Below are 15303 nucleotides of genomic sequence, written 5' to 3'. Positions count from 1 at the left end.
AGTTTAATAATATATGCACACCATCTCTCGTGTTCAACACCTCCCATCTCAAGATCGGACTATCTAGTAAAAATAACAAATCCTCGTCCATGATTGGTAACACCTGAAACACGTCTTAACGCTACAACTGCTCGCACGTGACTGTGGCCACCCGCACGCCCCCGCCGTCGCGCCCGCCACAGGCCCTGGTCACCGCGCATTCACTGTGGACGCACGCTTAGGCGCCTTCAACTTTGGCGTTTGTGGAAGCACTGCAGTAGCGTCACTAATTTTCATACAAAACTTAGGTTCGTATTCCAGAACTCTACTCAATGCTCAAGTCAGGATTTGAGTAGACTTGAGTATGATTTCTAGTGCTTTGAATCATACTCAAGTCCTGACTTGAGCATTGAGTAGAGTTCTGGAATACGACTCTCAGAAGCGCAGTTAGCAGTCACAATTAGTGAACAAAGAATTACTGAAGCGCTACAAATGCTGTTTCGTTGCCTCCGTGGCCGAACGGTTATCATGCTTATCTGCCACGCAGAGATCCCGGGTTCGATTCCCGAGCCGGGTCCGTCGTGTCGTCCGTATATCAGACCTGCCGCGGACCCGACGCTGTGTGCTTCACGCTTATGTGTGTAGAAAAAAAGAAAAAAGATGCGTAGGTCTTCAGTCGCGCCAGTGCAACTAATTTGCATGCGACCTTAGGTGCAAGGTTGTTAGTAAAACTGCAAATCATCAATAAAAAAATATATTTAGCCGTCGTCATCAATGTTTTCCTCGACGATTCCGTCGTCCTGTTCCAGCATTGGAACACTTTCATCAACGATGCCATTGCAAGGTACATCCCTTTCCGGATGTGCCAACATGTAGGTTTTAATTAGGATACATTTTGTGTAATGGCAATCACACGGAAGCGGATGTTCGACTTCTTCTGGATCTACGAGTGTCAATTGTAGATTATACCTGAAATAATTGACATAAATAAAACAAATGACACATAATAGCGGCCTAATGGTCTACAGATATAGACTTTTTTTTATACAGAAACAGGTTCGCATTTGACCTCCAACCAATGAAAAGGTCCAAGTTATAGCGTTCTAGGAATAAGTGTATAAGAATTCCACTCCTTAGCCGCTCGCCATATAGGTAAACGTGGAAGCGAGACGCTTCGTGTGAATCCTGGGAATGTCCACAACATAGGGGTGGAACCCCAGCCCACGTCTAGTCGATGATGGAAAGGTTCGCTACGCAGCTTCGCCTCCTCTAATTCTGAGTCACCTTTAAGCCTTTTGGCACGCTTGTCAATTGAATCGAAGGTGGCCAGTTGGTATTTAGCAGAGCCATCTCAAAGGTGGCAGCAGTACTCCATACACGACCTGAATTGTGCTTGGTACAGCTGAAGCAACTGTCCCGGTATGAAGCTATGTCCGGCTATTGTCGCAGGACACTGTGACTGGTATCTCCGGCACTAGCCCGGATCTAGTAGAGGATAAGCTAGATATACTCCGGTCCCTCCAGGCGCTTAGGTTATTGGGAACTGGAGAGACGCCGTTTTTCGGCGTCGGGAAGTGAGCGTGTCTTACAGCTCCGCCACCAATGAGGAGATTTGGTAGTGGACTTTACAGTCGACAGCTTAGAGCTAGTTGTGCAATGCGCTACGGGAAGTGAGCGTGCCTATAGCTCCGGTACCTATCTGGAAAATAGGGAGGGTACTGTACGTGCAGCCGGGGCGGCTCACCCGAGGCACTAGCCTCTCGAGAACCGGAAGAAGTCAATGACAGAGGTTTGTGACAACCCTGTACACTGGTTGATCTGGGGTCAGAACCTGAACTTGTAAGGTTCCTGTGCGACACAGGTTATAGTGCCCTTCTCGTGTACCCTAAGGGTTGGTAGGGAGGGTCACTATAATCAAAACTAATGTAGAAAAATAAGGGGCTGTCCCGGTGTGACGTAACGCCTCACCTTGGAAAGGAGACCAAGCTTCCTGGCTGCATTTTTGGGTGGTGGCGCCAGTGTCCGACATCTTTTTTTTAAAATTAATTTCTAATAAGATTTATGACAAAATATTCTATTATAGTAACATGTTTTTATTTGTAAGGTCAACTAATGGGTGTTCATTATTAGTGAGTGTTGGTATCGGTTCATTACTGGAGATTGAAAGAAATTCTAGTTTAGGTTTATTTTTAGTAATAATTTATAATAGCTTTTTAATGAAACATACTACAGCATAATCTTTCTTGAGGATTATATCTGTCAAGTAACTATTCACTTACTGAAATATGTTTAAAAACAAAAAAGTTATTTTTAAATTTAAAAACACCCTTAAAATGTCGATCATTTGTGCCATCACCCTACAGGGTTATTTGTAATATACTAACAATCTCTTATTGGACTATATTACTAATATCATAAAGCCGGATTTACATTTGTCTGACGTGTCGTGTCGTGTTTCATATACACAACACAAACCGTCACGTCAGATTGTGACACACTAATATAAAAATATAACCATATTAAACGTATATGAATCCGATACAGTTCTGACGCATCACGACACGACCCGACAGACAAATGTAAATTCGACTTTCACAACAACTTTTGTTCCATAACTTTTAACAAAACGTTATAAATTATTAACTGCCCTCGTGGCCGAACTGTTACCATGTCGGACTGCCACGCAGAGGTCCCGGGTTCCATTCCCGTGCCGGGAGAAATATGTAGGCCTACATTTATTTATCTCATGAGTTTGGTCGTAATTTGGGGTTGTCTACGTGTGTGTCCATGGCACCCGCGATACAGGGTTTCCCTAGTGCGGGGCTATGAGAATGTGCGCGTAAAAAAAAAGAAAATGCAACCTTTAAAAATAACTTACCAAACCAAAAATAACTTTTAAATTTTTGTTGTACAGGGTCAAGAGCACGTCAAGCTTGACACTTAAGATTTAAATCCAACTCTATGCCGCTTACGATAAGAACGGTTCAAAGTGTCAAGCTTGACGTGTACTTGATTGTACTACGGGCCACGTGCGTGTAGTTTTTACCAACACCCTTAGGCACATACAGTCGAAATCCCGTTTCGGAATTTCGAAGGCAGCAAAACCATACAAAACATGGAGATGCACACACATGCAGTACTATCTCGTTCGAATTTTTTTCCGATTCGAAATTCAGTATTATGGCTCGTGCATTTGGAATTCCGCACGGAATAAGCCGTTCTAAATACAAGTCTTCCATAGATTTTGTAGGGCCGCAACACACAGTTGTAAATTCCATACGTATTTCCTATATAACATCTGGACTCAATGCATCGTTTCTCTCAGCTGAGTCTTGTCATTCCGAACGAAAATAAACGTATTTGTGTCATGTATATACGGAATCTCGAATAGATATTCCGAAACGGAATTCCGACTGTGTGTGGCCGGCCTTACCCTTTAAAACCGGAACGCAGTAATACAGGAAAGCAGAACTTCCCTGGACGAACTTTTTCACAAGAAGTTCTACTGCTACGATAATAAAGTACTTAATTTAATTTGACAAACTTACCTTCTACAATTTTGAGTATCTTTATTTATATCCAATTGAAAGGCTATAGGCTCGCCTTCATCAACCTCATGTTCCTGTGGTAACACTATCACAGTTTGTTTCCAATGCGTTGGTAAGTCCATTGGGCCAGTTCCGAGGGTCACACCGGGGTTGTTGGTCAATGAGGGAAAGGTACAGTCAAACCATATACAAAGTCCTTGGTATTGACCTTTGGTTTTTGTTGCTGCGAATTAAGAAATTATATAGGTAGTCAGCAATCAGTGTTAAACGCTCTGCCAAATAAGCAACGGAACGAATCGGAAGACTACAAATTTTTCCATGCGCTTGTTGCAGATCTCTTTTGGTTTTTAACGACTTTTTTGCGTAGAAATAGATTTCCCACAGATGGCGCTAAGGCAAAAAAGTTGTGAAAAACCAAAACAAAAATCTGCAACAAGCACATAGACATATTCAATTATTTTTTTGTTTTATCTTATAATCATGCAATCAGTCGGATTACAAGTGTAAGTATATGTTTTTTTTCTATAGTGAAAATTTTTAGGTATCGTGTTTTCACACCATATAACTAATCAGTGTATATCCACAATTTTACTATATATTTTTTCAAAAGCCATTCCACACTTTCACTGTTTTATTGAATCTTAAATATATATCGAGCCATGACCGCCGACTTATCGTTAGGGACATTTTACCTGAACAGCGTTTCTAATTGCAAAAAAATTTTTTTACTATAACGTATAAGGGCGAGTCGACATTTCCCGCCAAAATTACATCAAATAGAAAAAGCTAAGTTTCTCACTCATTTTTTTATAGATATATTTTGATGTAACCGACAGGATGAACAGTAAAAAACAATTACGTAAGTATACTATAAATTTTTCAAATGCTTTACTTTCGTGTGTACAAAAATTAAATTCTGAAGTAAAGCCAGTGCCGCTCGGCCTAAGCAATATGTACCGTATTAACACGGGAAAATTTTGCGGGTAAGCAAATTTTTGAAGTCTGGTTCTTTTAAAAAACAAGTTACAATAATAAAAAATGCTTAAAAACTCACGTATAACTTGCTGAATACTAAAACTATTCAAGTCCTCGACTTTGTCATTTTTTAAATCGATCCAGCACACCGCGACTTCTGCACTTAGAAGGTCTTCAGGTTTCACAATTAATACCTCGGGCTTTTTACATTTTGTACTCCTAAGATGCCTGGCGAATGTGGCCATTGAGACACCATAAACGTCTGACCAAGCGCTGTACAACGATGGTACGCTGTGGAAGAAGAAATAGGCAACAAAATAAGCTGGGTAACTTTAACATTGATGACTAGCCAACGGAATTGAGTTAATCTAGCTAAGTCAAAGTCAAACATCGAGTATATATATATAACCAGAAATAGAGACGAAATGTCATTTAATTTGTTTGAAAACTATTCTGACAAATCATTACGGTGACAACTGCACTCCGACTGGCCAGTCCGAATTGGAAACAATTGACGGGTGTCGTCAAGTGTTTCACTTCAATACGACCAGTTTATCTTGAGCTTTGCTATAATGGATGATGCAAAATTACATATTTAATTACCGATGAAAAGTGAAACACAGTGAAAAACAGTAGTCCAGTCATGCCATTCTCTCTCAACTATATCGTTGAAGACTTGGTTTGCTCCAGGGGTATCTTTCATGATGCCAAAACTAAGATAGACTGTTGGGCGAAACGTTAAACATTTAAAATCAGTTTCAAACAACGGGTTCATATAATTTTGGTAAATAGGGAATGGGAGATTGGAAATTTTGTTAAAACTGTTGATAAGAAGGGGAGGTTTCTTGTGTGACCAATAATTGGAGGAAGGGATAATCTCCGACAAGGATTGCAATACGGGAAGCAAAGGGTGAGAAGAATATTGAAAGATCTTGAAGAGGAATCTATTAGCAAGGAATTGTCTACGTAGATGTAGAGGGGGCTCCAGACATTCGACTTGAAGAGCGTTTGTTGGTGAGGATTTCATGGTACCTGTGATTATTCTCAGGCATCTTGCCTGGATTCTGTCCATCTTAGCCAAGGCTAGTTTGTTGCATGGTTCCAGAAGGAAGCCGCCATAATCAAAATGACTTCTGATGATTGCGTTGTACAGGAGCTTTTGGTTATACGGATGTGATCCCCAACGAACACCAGAAAGTGCACGTAGGACATTTATGCTTTTTTCAGCTTTTTGACAAATGTAGTTGAGGTGATGGATGCCAGATAATTTTGAGTCCAAAATAATGCCTAAAAATTTTACTTTTTCCCTCAGTTCTATGTTTTCCCCATTAACATGTATTTCAGTTTCAGGAAGGCGTCTCTTGCGGGAAAAAACGACAGCTGTGCTTTTGGTAGCTGAAAGAGAGAGGCCGTGATCGGTAAGCCAAGAGTCTAGGTAAAAAAGGGCAGAGTTGAGGCGTCTTTCAATATCTGTAAAAGATTTGGAACAAGCGTACAGGGCGATATCGTCTGCATATTGCAAGATTTTGCAGAAGCAATTGACTGAAGTGCCGAGGTCAGACGTGTACAAGCTGAAAAGGAGAGGGCTAAGAACGGAACCTTGAGGCAAGCCGTTCCAGACCATACGGGAGGGGGTTGTGGAACCGTTAACACGCACTGCGATAGAGCGACCCATAAACATGTTGTAAATGACATTGATCATCTTCACAGGAATGCACAGATTGAGCATCTTCTGCCAGAGTAGTGGAAGATTCACGTTATCATAAGCTGATGTTATGTCTAAGAACACACCTATGACGTGTTTTCCCTCGGAGAGGGCTAATCGAACATCTGATGTAAAAATGCTTAGACTGTCCATAGTGCCCATGCCTTTTCGGAAGCCAAACTGGCTTCTGGGTAACAATCCCTTGCTCTCATGATTTTAGCTAAAACAGATGATAGGGCGATAGGTCGATACGAGTTTGCATTAGATGGGTCTTTCCCAGGTTTTATGATTGGAATGATAATTTTATAATAATTAACATAAATGACATTTTCATAAATGTACTGTGACGTTAGTGCATAGTCCTAAAAGTTATTAATTAAATACCTTATTTCTAATTTTACAAGGAAACATTGTAATTTACGCTACATTACGTTTTACGAATTATTTTATTGAATGAATTTTTATTAAGTTAAATTTTTTATTATTTAATAATAGAAATTTGAATAAATTAAAACATTACATTATATAGCATATATATATGCTATATACATAGCATTACAAGTCTGAAATCGACTTTGAGTTATGTTTAATGTTATGGTTTAAAGAGTTTATCTCACCTACATGGAGCAATATAGATGGTAGCAGTATTTGGAAATATATGGCCGTCTTCCTTCAAAAACTTGTCCCTGGCAACAATGACAGAATCCAACATGCCTTCATGGAGGAGGTAGAAACCCATCCATTCAGAGACTATGGCATCCACTTTAATGTTGTCTGGAAGTTCTACATCTTCTACTTTACCATGAATTACCTGGAATTAAGAAGTGTAGAACACTCAGAAAAAATTCCTTCGAGAAATTTAAAAAAAATTGACCAGCTATTCTGACGTCAGGATGGATGGTCGCCACTTTGTTCAGCATGAAGGGAGCTAATTTTCCAGAAGTATGTATTACCAATAGTTTCTACCTATTTGCTGCTTTCACGAATTAAAGGTATACGCTTCGTATTTACATTAGTTAAAAAAAATTAACGATTGAAAATACAACGCTAGCCCTGGAGTATCTAAAAATCTCTCCGATTTACTGAACAGGCCTATCAATCATAGAAACTTACTTCTATAACTTCATCATATCCATTCTCCTTAACAATCTCCTTAGCCATATTAGCCAAACTGCTAGCTTCAACAGCATAGACTTTCTTAGCTCCCGCCTGAAATAAAACGAAAAGTTGAGCAAAGCACCAATATTTAATAGTGGAAAGCAAATTGCACTGCTTTTGAACAGGATAATATTAAGCTACATAATGCAAGTAGTTACTAAAAAACGTAGACAGCCACTAAATTATTTATTTACTTATTATTATTTATAGGTAATGTGCCGTTAACACACGTTGCACTGCAGGATGTATGTAAATGCAAGTAGGACGATGCAAGGAGATAGAGAGATGCAAATGATTGGAGTATTATTAAATAACGTAAATAAAACGACCGTGTCCGAACGAGACAATAATAACACTCATTTATTGCAAAATATACATCGATCAGCGTGGTGTTGCAGTAAGCATAAATCGAATACTTATGATATCGTGCGGGTTTACTTGTGCATATTAAAATAACAAATGTAAATCATAAAAATGTACGGTTTCACTCGTACAGGTAATGTGGCAGTACTTCCCTGGACGCACTCTTTCACAAGGAGCTCTGCTGCTACTAGATTTGATATGTTCTTGTTCAAGCTACAATGACCAGTTAAGCCTCCAGTCAGCATTCTAATGCCATTTCTGCCCAGTGCCTGAACTTCTCAGGCAGTTATCAGGGCCTTTGAATGCAGAATACCTTACACAAAAACTTCAGTAAGTCATATGCTAATAATAATATCTCAGTTGTGTCACCTGTGCACAGAATACAGCCAGTATGCCTGTTCCGCAACCCACATCCATCACTATTTTGTCTGTGAAATAATCTTTGTTGCTAAGTATAGCATTACGGTAAGTCTCTGTTCGTGATTTATCTTCTAACATTAGTTTATGAACCTGAAACAGAAGAAAGTACTTATAAACATCACTGATTATTTGGCTTAGATTGGGTCACATAATTTGCTCCCCTGTTTTTCTAGCTAAAACGGATTGCTGGAAGGCACTGGTTCAAATTCAGACGGACCAAAGGATTTTTTGTTAGTGTTCGATCATTGTGTTAATAATTATAACCAACTAGTGGAGTAATTTAACAAAAACTAATTAAATAACATGGTACTACAACATCGTGATATTTAAGAAACTTAAAAGTTACAATTACTTATATATTATTTATTCATGAAAATAGCATTCATTTATAAAATAATAACTATGTATGTCAACTTCAACTTTTGTATCTATGGGGCAAATTCCAGAACTCTACTCAATGCTCAACTTAAGACTTGAGTATAATTTGACGCACTAGAAATTGTACTCAAGTCCTTGCCATTAGGGTCGTATTTCCAGGGCTTGAAATCATACTCAAGTCCTTGCCACTAGAGTCGTATTTCCAGTGCTTGCTCAAGTTTTGGAATACGACCCTAAGTATGGCTCGGTCGTTTTGCGCGACGGTTTCGCCAACGTCAGGGTTGTTTTGATTATTCTTTACTAATTTATTAAGGACTCAATGCGATGGTGAGATAAATTGCCGGTTATTAAAATACTTAAGCGGTTATTATGCAAGTATCACATGAATATTGTCAAAAAAATTTAATGTGGGTTACACCACTTTTGCGCTGACAGCCTCATATTATTTTATAAATTTTGAATTACCTCTAAGTCTTCATAGCTTGAAAAATATTCAGTCTGACCAGGATCCCCTTCCATTTTATAAAAGTCTAGCCACTTACAATTATTCAAGATTTGTTATTATCAAAGAAATATGAAAATCACTTTTTTTTTCTTTTTTTTGGGTATTTGGCTTCTGTCCCACTGAGGACAATTTTGCCAGTGTCCGGGTTGAAAGATACACGGTATATTTATCAAGATTCACTCAAACGACGATGATCGGTTGCACCATCCTATGGACAAAGACAAAACACGGGGTTATTTGACTAGCTACTTTGGATGAAAAGCGTAAACACATGCTGTGCACATAGTAAAAGTTATAACCGTATGTTATTTTGTTCAATATACTTAAATAGAGTAAATAGTAGAGGAGGTTTTAGGGGAGAAAGGATACTATAAAAATTTGTGGGACGAGGGATACAATCTGGAAGAAGATCGTATAAAGAGACGGGATATAATGCACAGTTAAAAAATATATGGTCAAGAGTTCCTTCTTCAAGACCGCACTCACAAAGGGAACGATCCCTTATCCTGAGCTTAGCAAGAAAATCACTTCGTATTTAACTAAAATAAAAATATGTTATATTCTAACCTCCAACTTGGGAATTTATGATTTTTTTTTTAATATTTTTCGTTCAAAAAGGACAGGCGCTGAAAGTAAGGGCAAATCCGTCAGTAGTGTAAAACAAAATAATTAATTTTTCCACTTTTTGGAAAAGATGGTTTGGATGGTTTTTAAACAACTCTGGTGAACAAATATTTTTTTCATTCATGATTGTCATGTAAAATTGAGTAAGTAAACGCCATGATTGAATCATAATTTTATTATATTTGTTTGTTTAGTATAAAAAATGTTTTTTGAATGAATTAAAAATTGTTCGTGTTTTTTGTATGTAACCTATAATGTTAAGCACTAGATGGCGCTGATTTCAATTAGTAATACATAAAGTTTCCACACGAAGGCTTCCGGCTAAAAAAAAATCACATCTCTATGGTTCAAGAAAACAATCAACGTCAAGTTATTAGTAATTGTAAAAGTAATTGTGATTTCTATAGAAAATAATAAATAAAATCGTTTTTTATTTCAAGATGTCCTGCCGCAATGCATCTCACGCTGGTAGCTGGTACACGGAAAACGGTAAGCTTTGTGTTGATACAATGAAATGCCAATATCTTTGTGTTAGAAACAAAGTATTAAAAAACATTAAAAAAATGTAGGTAGTGTGACGATTTACCTTGAAACAAAGAAAAATTTAATAGTAAGAAGTATTTCAATAATAATTTTTTGTATATTTTGGGCTGTTTATTAAAATTTCATGCTGTCTTGTTACAATTTACTCGTAAAGTCAAAAGGTTATTGACTCGACCTTTCTAAAGAAAGCTTTGGAAATATTTTATTCTATTTTTGGAAGAAAGTTTCAATGTTTTGAAATTTTCTTTGTTTTTAATTTTTTTATAATTCACTAATTTTTAAAGTCTATTGTTAATTTTAATTTATATGTGTACTCTGAATTTAATTATTATGTTCTACTATGTACGTAGGTAGTGTTTAATGATCACGAATATTACTTAAACAATTTGAATATTTACTTAGTTTTTTTATCATTTTTATTTCCACAAAGTAATAGAGAAGAAGGTAAGTAACGTTTATCTTATTTTTTTGTTGAATGACATACTGCCATTTTTTATTTGACTGTTTATTTGTCGTTCAGAAACGTAACTGTGGAACAGTGTTTCCGCGTAAAATATTTTGTTTACAAAATATTACTTTTCGTAAGAAGCGCTCATAAGCGCAGTAGAATAATTTAAAATATAAAATTATGTAATAATTTACACAGTCTTAGCGACAACTGTCATTGTAAGTCATAAAAAGAAGCAACTTAAAAATATCACTATTTAAAGCGGTGGCTTCCTCGCATTCATATCACACGTAAAATAAAAATTGCTCAAAAACGTTAACAATTTACGAAATTGTTTCACACATTATGGTATTTTATATTGGATGAGCTTATTTTATCATAAATTTTTTGTTACTTTGTGTCGATTACCCTTCCGTCATAAAAATGTAGTAGTGCCCATCATGCACTTGGTAAAAATAAAGTAAAGTAAAAATATTAATTAATAGTCGATCCGTTCTTTATTCCATTTTACAGTTTCTATGCTTAAAGTTTTCATAGCTCAATTTCGCATCTCGGATCGAACTTATTTCCGAACGTATCGGAGGTTGCCATGACAGTTTTTTAAACAAACGTACTGTTTTGTATATGTAAATAAAAGTGAATCTTCTTAATTATTGCGAGTTACTCGAAAAAATGTCTGATAAACCGAAAAATTTCGCTGTGCCCGCAAGTAAAAACGTTCGTAGTGCACGTACATCTACAGTTAACACTGTTGCTTCATCATCTAAAACACGCGTTCCGCCAAGTGCCATAAAGGAAAAAAATGCATCTTCGCGTTCGAAAATGAATAAAACAGCAGCAAATATGACATTAATTGGTGATTTGGATGCTACTACGATGAAACAGGAAGTTTCAGTGCCTAATTTAGCTACAGAACAACATCAAATTATGTATGGAAAATTTTTGCGTGACATGTTAGAGGAATGTATTGTGGACGATAAAATTGAGCGGGAAGAAACGCAAATCGATATTCAGATGGCTTTATTAGCTGATAGATTCCAGAAGACCATTGATCAGCTCGATAAGACCAATAGAAGGTTGAAGGATATTAATTTTGTTGTCGAACAAAAAAGGTATGTCCTTGCAAGTTAAAATTCAATAAGTTTTTTTCTTTCATCATTCACAGTCCGACTTTTTCTCTCATATTTATTTCATCCTTCACAATCTGACTACCTATTTGATTTGTGCCATGAATCACAATTTGCGGTCTAATAACATCTATGATGCCTCCTACCGATCTCCTCTGGACGTCCCAAATTTCTGTAACTACTTGGTCACTGTTTGCTGTGTTAATGTGTCATGGACACACCTGTCATCTGTTATGGTTATTTACCAACAACATGGCCGAACGGTTACCATGCCGGACTGCCACGCAGAGGTCCCAGGTTCGATTCCTGGGCCGTGACAAATATTTGTATGACCTACATTTGTTTCTCCTGTGAGTTTGGGTGTAATTTGTGGTTGTTTATGTATGTGTCCATGGCACTCGCAATACATGTTGACCTAGTGCGGTGCTATGAGAGTGTGCATTATTATTATTATTATTTGCAGACTCTTGGATCTAAAAAGCAATGACTGTACCCAATACTATGAAATGATGGATAATTCCAATACAGAAAACATTTTAAAAGACCTATCTTTAGCGGAACAAGCGTGCCTTGATAAACTCGAGACAAAGAATATGGATTTTGGTTACGACAATGACAGCGGCTATAAGAAGTTATTAGATGCGGTGAATGATGCTATTGAGGGGCTAGAGAACATTAAAAAACATTCCAAATTTGATTTGACCAAGTTCAAAGAGTATGAAAAGACAGACAAGTGTTTGGATGATGTCGAAAAGGACCGATTTGACATTGAGAGTCTTAAGTCAGAGTTTGAGACCAAGTTTCCGCATTTAAGTGAGAAGTTAATGAAGGAAGCATCAGAACGGATTGGAAAACTTATGGATAATGAACCAGATACAGACACAGATGATGACTAATTTTTTTTTTAATTAGCAATGTAATAATCTGAAAATTTGATGTACAGGTACTGTCAAACATCTTTAGCAAAAAGCGGCTTAGTGGGTGATTCACTTCTAATGATTATTAATTGTATTCTTGCTCACTGTATTCTTATTTGGATAATTAGCTTTCTGGAATCGTAATCAAATTTTATTCATAGACATTTTAATAAGACAAGGCAGTTTTCATTATCTATATTGAATTAAAATTAAAAACCTTAAAATATGTTAACTTTTTGTATTTTTAATAATAATAATTTATCTTTATTACGGACAACAAGGATCCCTGAAGTATTAGTAACAAAAATAGCTTGTAATTAGGTTAGTACTTAAATTCTACTACGGATTTTGTGATTGTTATTAAATGCCGCGTCACGGAGCATTCACTCCTATCCGCGATAGTCTTCAATAGGCCGTTGCTGCTGCTACGTATTCTGTTTAATAAAGACGCCGACTTCTTCCGTAAGAGTGCCATGAACCTGTCAATGCGAGCTTCAGCTAACATGGCAGACGCAAAGCAGAACAGTGCGTTATTATATTGCGTACACACGGCTCAGAGCGAGCTTTGGCTATAGCTCTAAATGCGAAATAGACATAGTCGTAAATGCGCCAAAATTGGCAATTCAAATGAACTTGTGCCCAGTAGTTGAACGAATAATGGGCCGCTGATGATTCAAATGAAAGAAGGTCGGCTATTTATTGCATAAGCGTGACCAACATTCAGTCGATAATCGATAGAATATTTATCGACTGCAATCACTAGCTTTTTGCCATTGGGCAACAATTTCGCCCAATGACTGTCGTTTTACTCCATATAAAAAAAATACTATAGCTTAATTCGCCCGATTGTATCCGGGATGTCAGCTGGAGAACGGAACACAAGGGCCGACTGGTCTGCCAATCGCGCGTTCGGTTCAATATTCCCCCGCCGCCGTTACCCGCACACCACCTTTAAGGGTCGTATTCCAGAACTCTACTCAATGCTCAAGTCAGGACATGAGTGCGATTTAAAGCACTAGAAATCATACTCAAGTCCTTGTCGTTAGGGTCGTATTTCCAGTGCTTGTGTTGCCAGTGCAATCCTGACTTGAGCATTGAATAGAGTTCTAGAATACGACCCTGAGAGTCGTATTCTAGAACTCTACGACCCTTAGGGTCGTATTCTAGAACTCTACTCAATGCTCAAGTCAGGATTTGAGTATGGTTTAAAGCACTTGAAATCATACTCAAGTCCCTGCCATTAGGGTCTTGAATCAATCACTTTGGATAAACAATAGTAAAATAATTTTACAAATAATAATATTAATTTAATAATAATTTTTAATAATTTATTCTTCAATAATTTTTTATTTTTGTATTTTTTCAATTATTGAGTTTTTTTTATTAAGAGTTTTGGCTTGGATACAAGTCCTTTGAGCCATGTCTTCGTTTAATTATCGGGATCCTCAATAAATATTTTCCATTGTAGTTTTAATATACATTATGTTTTCACTTTCTCTTAAATAACTTAATACTTTTGTTTGAGTTTTCTCAATAATCTTATAAGCGGCGGGAGTCAATATTTACGTTTTCACTTAAATCACATTATTGTCACTTTGAATTCGTAATTAGTGGAATTTTCAGACTAAAATCTTTTGTAGTTTATTTTAAACTAAGGACTTATAATCTTCATAATATACTTAAAATAAAAATAATCTTTATAAAAACTGTACTTGTAACTTCAAAAGCCCGCCATTTTTCCAAAATTGAGAATATACACTGACTACTATACTGTGTGAAAACAAGGTTCCTAAAATTTCCACAATAGGATAGTAACAACGATTTTATTCAATAAGTAGTTTACATATACCAATGATTTATTTTATATCAATTGAACTAAATAGAACAAGTATACTATATGATATTAATTTTTCAAATGGCTTTAATTTGTTTTGTAAAAAAATAAATTCTGGTATAAATCCGTGTCTTCTGGCACTCGACCTGAAAATTTTTCAAGTGAGGTAGTATCGTCCCTTAAAGAGATTAAAATGAATCATGAATCACATTGTTTAAGATGTTTGCCGGTTTCTGTAACTCGCAGTAGCGAGGCGTGAAAGTTGTCTTCAGTGAAGCCGGAGCAAAATAAAAGTGGCGCCTTGGCGACAAATAAACACAACACTTATTAGCACACAGGATAGGTACACTTTATTTCACTGGTTTAATTATTATTGTACACATAAAATTGAGCACAAAATGTAGTAAACTTATTTAAATATTTACATTATTTGATGGTACGTGGAGAATTTTAGGCAAGCCGGTGGGAACCGTGTTATATGGACGTCCCACTGGTAACTCGATACAAGCGCAATTTCAGGCGCAAATAACTTCTGCACATAGTATTTGCTAAAATGTATACTTGACTATGACATTTTTTTGTTAAACAACGTAATAAATTCTTACTGGATTTTATAGTGGCGTTCTTTTTTTTTATTTGGCCTCTCAACATTTTGTTACATCAAATATAAAATTTAAAAAATCAAGAACATACATGCAAAATCTTGTTTATTGTATAGGTAAGCCAACATGATGCATATACAACAATAGCAAATGTACAATACAAAGTTTAAAGTTAGA

The 15303-nt window shown here is 36.6% G+C and overlaps 3 protein-coding genes across 3 annotated transcripts in view; 2 read left to right on the top strand and 1 right to left on the bottom strand.

Moving 5' to 3' along the window:
* Positions 1-709: 709 nt before the first annotated feature.
* LOC113234459 (probable protein arginine N-methyltransferase 6.1) lies at positions 710-9143 on the bottom strand. Its single transcript, XM_026469775.1, has 7 exons — positions 8992-9143; positions 8098-8238; positions 7321-7416; positions 6825-7018; positions 4582-4793; positions 3528-3750; positions 710-948 (listed from the first exon to the last, which is right to left on the bottom strand). Exons 1-7 carry the CDS (start codon positions 9043-9045, stop codon positions 738-740), a joined length of 1131 nt encoding a protein of 376 aa, XP_026325560.1. The 5' UTR covers positions 9046-9143; the 3' UTR covers positions 710-737.
* A 952-nt stretch (positions 9144-10095) lies between these two features.
* The window catches only part of LOC113234467 (protein MEMO1), a 23187-nt gene continuing 17979 nt past the window's right edge, over positions 10096-15303 (top strand). The window contains exon 1 of the mRNA XM_026469788.1: positions 10096-10144. Coding sequence (XP_026325573.1) covers positions 10096-10144 — 49 coding nt within the window. The remainder of the gene's footprint in view (positions 10145-15303) is intronic.
* LOC113234468 lies at positions 11191-12671 on the top strand. The gene is made up of 2 exons (XM_026469790.1): positions 11191-11758; positions 12237-12671. The coding sequence occupies exons 1-2, from the start codon at positions 11319-11321 to the stop codon at positions 12667-12669; spliced, it is 873 nt and encodes a 290-aa protein (XP_026325575.1). The 5' UTR covers positions 11191-11318; the 3' UTR covers positions 12670-12671.

The sequence above is a fragment of the Hyposmocoma kahamanoa genome, unplaced genomic scaffold (assembly GCF_003589595.1).
Source record: "Hyposmocoma kahamanoa isolate Upper Pololo Valley unplaced genomic scaffold, ASM358959v1 84, whole genome shotgun sequence".
Taxonomy (NCBI): Eukaryota; Metazoa; Arthropoda; class Insecta; order Lepidoptera; family Cosmopterigidae; genus Hyposmocoma; species Hyposmocoma kahamanoa.
Note: the sequence above shows the minus strand (reverse complement) of the source record. Positions and strands in the feature narration are given on the sequence as shown.

Excerpts from the sequence above, each read along its gene's own strand:
- LOC113234459 (XM_026469775.1), bottom strand. The coding sequence starts at position 9,045 with ATGGAAGGGGATCCTGGTCAGACTGAATATTTTTCAAGCTATGAAGAC. Across the intron at positions 7,417-8,097 it reads TGGCTGTATTCTGTGCACAG|GCGGGAGCTAAGAAAGTCTA; the intron begins GTGACACAACTG and ends GTTTTATTTCAG. Across the intron at positions 4,794-6,824 it reads ATCTATATTGCTCCATGTAG|CGTACCATCGTTGTACAGCG; the intron begins GTGAGATAAACT and ends CTTCTTCCACAG.
- LOC113234468 (XM_026469790.1), top strand. The coding sequence starts at position 11,319 with ATGTCTGATAAACCGAAAAATTTCGCTGTGCCCGCAAGTAAAAACGTT. Across the intron at positions 11,759-12,236 it reads TTTGTTGTCGAACAAAAAAG|ACTCTTGGATCTAAAAAGCA; the intron begins GTATGTCCTTGC and ends TATTATTTGCAG.